Here is an 8,170-nt window from a genome sequence, read left to right on the forward strand (position 1 = left end):
AATAAAAACCTAAGATTTCTTAACATTTACTGATGTATATGGACTATCCTGTGGAGAATCACAAAACGCTGAGTGATTTCTTCTCTAAAACCTCTAAGTTTATTCTAGTTTCTTTGCTGCATGAATATTTATTTGCACGTTGTGTCAAGTGGATTTATAGTTTCCAAGAATTTTTAGTCTTATTTACATATTTTAAAAGGGTTTTATACAGTAATGCAAAAAAAACTTCTGGAGAGTTGGAGTTTTTTTCTGTTCCATCCTCACTTTCTCTAAAATAGCTAATATGGTACCTATACTTCTGATGAAATCTCCTAAGTGTTAGCTTTATTTTGATACCAAGATTATTCAAGTAGATTTTGTAAATGGTGAGATACACTCGGTTACACGATGGCACATTATTTCAAGCACAACCTGAATCGAAACCCCTTTGGACTGAAGAGGTTAAGATGGGTTGAAGCCTTCTGCAACGTCAAGACGGGTTTGAGCTACCCCTGACGACTAACTAACTTGAGAGAAAACTTGTAACAGAATGTTTTGAACATCTGCAACTCATGCCAGATAATTGAGAATGCCTACAAGAGTTTTAGAGCTTTTTAGAGGCTCTGTCACAATTACCATCCAGTGAGATACTGCCTTGAGTCACTCATTCTCTACCTATCCTTCTCCTGGCACTCGGCAGAAAAGATGGGCTGTGTCATTAACCTCTGAGGTCTTTATACTCTCCCCAAGACAGATGCACTGCAGAGGCCTGTGCTCTTTTCTCCCTTACACCTCTCCATGGGGCCTGGTAGCCCACTTGTGCCCTGTCACTTTMAACCTCACTAAAGTGTACCAACAAATGGACCAAAGAACAAGAACTCAAAAACCAAAGAAAAAGAGCAGTGAGGGAGGACTAWTTAGAGAGGGATAAACAGCACAAATGGATCTTTTTAAAAGCAGAAGGGCTAAATATTCAACAACACCTCTGTTTTTTAAAATGMGCATGTGATGAAGGCCATGCAGGGTTATTAGCAGTTAAGGCACACATATATTGTCTGGACCCTATTAAACCCAAATGAGACAGATTAAACCCTGGAAAGTATTGTTCTGAAGAAGGATTAGGTTGATTAGTAATTGAATGTCATTTGAAAAGTATCTTGTGTGCCTTTACATTAAAGTTGCAACTGMTTTAGTAGTTTGTTAGTTGCTCAGTAGGCAGTTGATGGTAACAAGCGTCAGTGTTAAATTCCACAGCAGCCAGTCAGTTAGCAGCAGCAGCAGAGCAGCTTTGAACATTGTCACCTACAGCTCATTCCTGCGCCTGCTTGGAGGTGTGGTGGTGTGCTCCATGTATGAATTCCTGAGCTTGGCCACAGAAACTCTACTTTCTTGGTGATTCTCTYGGTTACCGTCCTCTCCAATTTCTCGGGGACCATCCAGCTGGTGCCGCACATTTCTTCGAGTCAATCCTCTGGATTCACCAGCGTCTGACACCAAACAGTTCAGTGGTGTTCTGGAAGTGGAGTTGCCTTGGCCTGTTCTGGGCTGGATGTAGGTTGTGGTCRGCACTTTGTGACTATAAATGTTGTTATCGTGCTCTCGTGATCTTTTATCYGACACCTGCAGACAGGTGGTGCGCTCTGGTTCCTCAGTCCTCATTCTACCTGCTGTAACTCCTCGTGTTTGTGTCTCTAAGGCAGCCTGCTCTGCCTGGTGGATCCCTGTTTCTTCATCCCCTCTTCCTCTGAATGGATCCTCTGTGCTCCTCTCCCTGTGACGGATCTCTGAGGGTAGGACAGTTTTTCTGCTCTTAAGAAGAMCTTTTGTTTTCTCACCCTCGAATTCTTCAGTCTCATCTTCATGGAACTGCTGGTGCTGCTGCCCAGCTTTGAATGTGGGACCAGAGGTCATWGACAGGTAACTTGCGTAACTGCCAGCATTTTGTCCTCCCTGCTGACAAGATCGACTTAGATGAGTTTGGGGTTGATGGAGAGGATGGGAAGAGACATGGTGAGGCCCTGCTGGGTCTYTGTGGTAAGATGTCTGGGCCTGGTGTCGATGTTGGTGTTGTTGTCTGTGGTACACTGGGGCWTCAGTAGCATTTCCCATCTCCAGATTTCTCTGGTGGCCCTCCTCCCTGGCAAGCATCTCCCTAACTTTTATTCTTTAGGAAGACAATGAAATGGTTAACTTTTGAAACAGAGACAGAAACACTATATCAAGACAAACAGAACTCAGCTCCTCATTTCTTTAGTTTAAGATGTTTTTTTAGGATAAAGTAAAAAACTGATTCTTAGTAGTGTGATTTTAGGTAAGAATTCTGCACCAATGTTCGACATTATGGTGGCAAAATCGTGCTATAACTCTCACGTGAGTAAATAAGATCTTGCATGAGCAAATTTAAATAATGTGCGCACAAGTTAGCAACTTTGTTGCTAGATCTAGTGGCTTTTTAGACCCCTACAGTGATTTTTTTTCTTTCAAAAAATAGACTAGCAACAAATCTAGCGACTTTTCATAGTGTTTTGGGGTCTTTTACAAGCTTTGGCGACAGCACCATCCAAGCACTTTTCTCCTTTCTGGYATTGTATGGTTTCTAAGTTTTGTAATAAAGTACAAGGGGGAATCAACAATCTGCTGCTTTTTTCCAAGCTACACCAGAGCTCATGCTGCCATGTTAAGCTAGTTCTCCTCCAACACACTACCAACCACATTACACAGCTGGACAGCTACATGGAAGACCATCATCAGAAGGGTAAGTTATTTATGTCTTGCAATGCATAATATTGTGGGTGGCACACAATGACAACGCATCATCTCCTTAACTTTTATTTAAAATGTTTTAGTAACTWGCTGCCGCTATCTGCTGGCAGAATATAGCTGTAAACCTGACGTAAGCCAATGTTAGCTGATTAGCATGCCTGTTTGCCTGTTACGGATGTAAACAGAATCGCTGCCAGGCRGGTCATTGCAAGGTGAACAATCTTCATAAAATCGTAAGTGTACTGTCCACACTGTGTAACATTATTTAGCAGTGTGTCTTTCCATTAAAATGCCATTTTATTATTTCTAATGACTGCATCAATAAAAACAAAAACATAATATCAACACCATTACTGATATGTTTGCATCAGAGGCCCAAAGCCTTGTCTKCTCAGAGGTTGTGAAAATATCAATTTATTATTTGTACATAAAAAATCACCAAAACAAGTCCAATAAAATAGTTTTATTTAGAAAAAGAATAATGAAGAACTGAGTTATATAGAGTTTTTTTAAATTATTCAAACTATTCACTATATTCTTTTATATTTTGATAAAGAGATAAAGGTTGAACGAGTCTTTGGGAGAGGTGGGGACGAATGAGTGATGTGGGGTGTTCAGCTTGGCTTGGAAGTAAGAAAGAGTGGCTTTGAGTTAAACAGTTTGGAAATCACTGCACTAGTTGAATTACACATTTTAAGAAACAGACTTACTGTGTATGAGTAACTTGCACACAACCACAAGTTGACTCAAGACTAAACTAATAAAAAAAAATACCAGCAAAAGATGTTGCTTTTGGTAAAGCAGTTTAAAAACTTTTTTTTACCAGAAAGTAAATTGCTGTAAAATGCTCACATTTTTGTCACTTAATGTGGTATCTCATCAGGCTGCGACTGCTGGAAAYTAGTCGACTCAAAACTGTGAGAAAAAAGGTGAATTGCAGTCTGACTAAATTTTAAGTGAGACAAAGTTACCAGCAAACCTTGTGGTAGCATTTTAAAAGTCCAACTAAAGAAAAAAAAAGGCACTTAGTTTTGTGTGCACGGCTTTCGCAAATGTATTACTAGGCTGTCCAGATTATTTTGCAGCACACATCATACCCACATTGACTTGTTTTGTACCCACATTGGCAGCCCTCTTTTTGATTTAATTTGCTAACAGAGACAAGCAAATTTAGTCCAGTTTTCAACATTGTCAGTGTGGTTTTTAGAAAAGGATGACTGCCTCAAACGTTTTCTGTCAGAGGAAGTTCTCCTGTGCAAATGCCAAAATACAGATCAAGCCTCTTTAAGAAGTGCCTTTGACTTTTGAGAAAAATCAAWTTTTTCACCAATTTTTTGGAACATGTTTAAACCACAAGCAAGAGGACTGCACACCCCTGTGACTCGTGAGGAAACAAATGCCACAAGATATTCTGGAGACACTCGTGAATGCTGTTTGCCAACTAGTYGTAGCCCAATGAGACACCCCTTTTATAAAAAAAACGTCAAGTTCTTTTCAAGCGGTTATTTTCACATAGAAATTAAAATCAACACATCAACAGGAACTTTAGAGATGAAGTTATGGTTTGATGCCAAAGGGACTGGAGCTGGTGAGAGCAAGAATAAGTCAGCAGACTCAACACTCAAGTGCAGATATTCTTAAACTTGTCTTCTATTCAGCACAGGTCCCAACAAACAGAATGATGGTTCTGGGTCCWGTGATGTCGGGCAGTTTAAGAAGTGCTGCTCAAAAGGGTTGGTGAGTTTGGGTTTTAGTCCTTTTGATGGGAAACAATGTAAAGGATACTGGGATAAAACAACCAGCTCAAAGTTTACCTTGACGGCCAAYTGATGAGGGAGTAGGTGTCTCCCTGGGAATCAGTCTGAAGCAGCCAACCAGCACTAAGCTTCGTTCCTGCACTGCTCCAGTGGAAACCCATTGGGAAACATGAGTGAGTAACTGGGTKGGTGGGGAACAGTCTGTGTTGAGTTTGTTTTTGGAACTCCCAAAGGCACACCACAACATTACACACCGCTGACTTCACATCGAGCTTGACCACAGTGGAGAAGAGCTCAACCACCAGCAACAAAACTCAACTTCCTGTTTAAGATTTCACTATTCCTGTGGTTTAGGCATCACTGATGACAACAAAATACAAATCTCTAACTTCACATGATTTGCAATAGCTTTTTTTGCTCTGGCACAACACACAACACAGCCAATAATGGATTATAAATATATACAAAGAATATTGTTTTACTGATGAATCTATTGAAACCATSGTCTACAAAAAGAAAATTCAAAAAGTTTTTCAAATATATAATGTGAACTTTGAGACTCAGGACTTAAACAGAGTAACAGGCCCCAAAATGTTGTTTATATTTTTGTCCCTTTTGTAAAGAGGCAGGGAACTAGTTTTCCTCTGTGACTTGTTTTTCAGGCCTGGTTGATCTTGATTAAACTCAGCTGTTGGCCAGAGAGCTAACCAAAGAGTCACACTGAGCTGTTCTGTAACAACTTCCCATATGCACCACAAAAACACACATCCTGGCCAAGTTTTGAAACTTGAGACAGACACAAGAACACCGAGAGAGGACCAACAGAAACTAAAATAGTTGGACAATAAAATCTATAAAATAGCCTGGTCACATATAGACTGAGATATTAATCTCCATATGCTTCTTTGCTATCTTTATATATTTTGTTAAATGTCTAATTTGGGTCAAGGAGTTCTCASACTAGAATTTTAGAAGAGGGGCAAGTAGAGGTTCACATGTATGCTGATGCTATTAGCTCCATAAGAATGAACATATCTTTTTTATGACTTCAGTTCAATTATCAAAACTGACCAAGTTTGGGTGAAAAAGCAACAAATTTTAAAGAAAGAAAGTCCGGTTTCCTTCGACTCGAGCATTTTTCACTTCCTATGACCTGGCTGACTGAGAATATGCTTTAACTTTATGTAACTCTGTCGTCCAACTTGTGTGTAARCAAGACTGTTATTAAAATATATACCCCACATAAATTTCCATTTGTTATMATGTGAATGTATAAGGTAAAATTTCTCATTGAGCAGGGAATAGAAGCCACAAAAAAGTTAACGTACGCACCAGTAAACAGACATGAAATAAAAAAATGATGTAAATTGTTACTCTTAAAAGGAAGACCTCAAATTATGTAGCAAAGGCTAAATGGAGTCATAGCAGCCACTGCTTTAATTACTACTGAAGATATTCTCTTAAAGTTGCAATCCACTTTCAAAACAATTGACAAATACAAGAATTAATGKCTGTTTTCATCTGAACTGCATTACAAATTATTTTTTCAAAACTGAAACATGACCTTTGACACCTAGCTTGRAAACTGGAAAAAGGTTCATCTTCAACTAAGAATAAATGTGTAGAATAAGAACATGTGGCCAGCTTTAGGTCTTTTAGGAACTAGATCTGTTTCTGACAGATTCACTGCCAGGAAGATAGCTTTTTTGCAGCGTGAGAAATGATGACTAATGAAGACACAGGAAGTAAATAGCGATAAGGGAATTTTCCAGCAGATTCTGGTAAGAACACTGTGTATTCAGATTTAAGAAGCTGGGAACCAAGGAGAAGAAATTCTTTGCCAATAAGACAACACAAACTATTATACATTTAAAATGTGCAATCTATAATAAATACTTGACAAACAAATAAAATGAAACTACCATAAAATGTGAAGAGCACTCACCCCTGTCTGTTGAGGATGTTGTGGGCCTGCTGCTCTATGAACAGATCTCCAGGAGAAACTCCATGTTTAGGTGAGGGAAAAGAAGCAGGTACGCTCATCTTGGGTGAATCAGATTGCATCGACATTACAAAGTCCTTAGCAGATACCCTGGCAGGAATGGAAGGTGGCGTCACRTCCATGTATGAGGAAGTTAAAGACTCAGGTGGAGCAGTTCTGCGTTGATTTTCCAGGTTCATCAGCTTCTCTCTTTCTGAGAGTGAGTCCACCCTGGTTTGAGCAACCTCAAAGTCCGTGTCAGGCCGGCTCTGTGGTGGTGCCAAGCCTCCTGCCCTTGGGTTAGGRACTGCAGTGGTGGTGTAAGCATTCAAGGTAATGTCTTTGCCTCCCTTCTTCACAGATTGCCCTTGGTTATGACACTCTGAGCTCTCAGATTCATTCCGGGTGCAGGCGAGGCGGGAAGGACGTTTCACGTCAAGATCTTGATCCAAAGAGAGGCCAAAGCGTTCGGACAGTTGTCGGCGGCGCTCTGCTTTGTAGCGGGCAATGCGTTCAGCTTTGGACTCCAGCTCCAGGGGAACAGTTGATGAACTCAAACTGTGGACTGGCTCAGAGTGGTTGGAGGACTGGTGTTCAGGTCTGTGTCGAGTTCCAGACTCTCGATCTAGAGGCTTGAGCACGTCTGAGCTTTCAAACCCTTCCATGCTGTGCTGATGGACCATGACTTTAGAAAGAGAAAACAAAGTGAGTTGGAGAAAGTGCAATAAAAAAATTCTGCTACCTAGCTGTGAYTGTCCTACCAGCACGAGGCCCACAGGAGTCAGACGCCCTGGTGTATCGCGGTGTGTCCTCTTCCAGAAGCCGGTTGGCCACCAAGTTTGGCAGTAGAGATGGATGCACCTCACCCTCTATACCTTCCAACCTTCGAGCAATGCGTTCCTTTCTTAATAGGTAAAAATAAAAGTGTGGTCAACCTGAGCCACGCTTTTAACCCCAGCACTACGTCTTTTATCATCTCATGGTAATWTAACTTTTCGTCTTACCTGTTCATTTCCCAATCGCTCGAGCTTGTTGTAATGCCTTCGAATCGTTTTCTCAATTCAGAAACTTGGGGGAATACAGTAACAAATGGGATTATTTTATATATCTGGACTCAAATCTACCCAAATTTCCACACAAACAATTTTCTCTCTTTGTGGAGATGTTAAGTGCAACATTTTTTAAGGAAAAAACAAAAAACTAAATTTACTGACCTTTTGGGAGGTTTGCTGAGAGGCTAACATTTACGTCCTTAGTGCTTTTAGCTGGGTCGTCTTTTTCATCAAAGTAGAATTGTTTCTGGAAGCTGAGAAAAGAAAATGTTTGATGCAATAGAACTGAGCTTTGGGAGTTGGAAAAAAACTATAGGATCAGCCAAATTCTGTAAACCACATGAAGAAAAATACTGCGATAAGAATAATTGGCTTGAATGGTTTGCAAATATTTACAGTAGGTAAATGTTTAGAAACCTACCATCACACTTTTGCCTCTCCTAGAAATGGTGTTTCTTTCTCAGAAACATGCCATTTACGGATTTGAAGAAAACAACTTTTTCATTGGAGCAACAGGACTACAGATGAAATTTAGCTGTTGTGCTAATTCCGGCGCATTTATATTCACAGAATATTGATTAATGTGCATTGTCCTTTTACACAAATAAATGAAAGAAATTAAATGAAACTGCTGGATG

The 8,170-nt window shown here is 40.1% G+C and overlaps 1 protein-coding gene across 1 annotated transcript in view; it reads right to left on the bottom strand.

Moving 5' to 3' along the window:
- svila (supervillin a) overlaps positions 1 to 8,170 on the bottom strand; it is a gene marked incomplete in the record, with an annotated part of 61,379 nt that overhangs the window by 39,534 nt on the left and 13,675 nt on the right. The window contains 6 exon segments of the mRNA XM_014018823.1: positions 1,286 to 2,143; positions 4,557 to 4,640; positions 6,445 to 7,165; positions 7,242 to 7,384; positions 7,485 to 7,548; positions 7,695 to 7,786. Coding sequence (XP_013874277.1) covers positions 1,286 to 2,143; positions 4,557 to 4,640; positions 6,445 to 7,165; positions 7,242 to 7,384; positions 7,485 to 7,548; positions 7,695 to 7,786 — 1,962 coding nt within the window.

The sequence above is a fragment of the Austrofundulus limnaeus genome, unplaced genomic scaffold (genome assembly GCF_001266775.1).
Source record: "Austrofundulus limnaeus strain Quisiro unplaced genomic scaffold, Austrofundulus_limnaeus-1.0 Scaffold203, whole genome shotgun sequence".
In the NCBI taxonomy this organism is placed as follows: domain Eukaryota; kingdom Metazoa; phylum Chordata; class Actinopteri; order Cyprinodontiformes; family Rivulidae; genus Austrofundulus; species Austrofundulus limnaeus.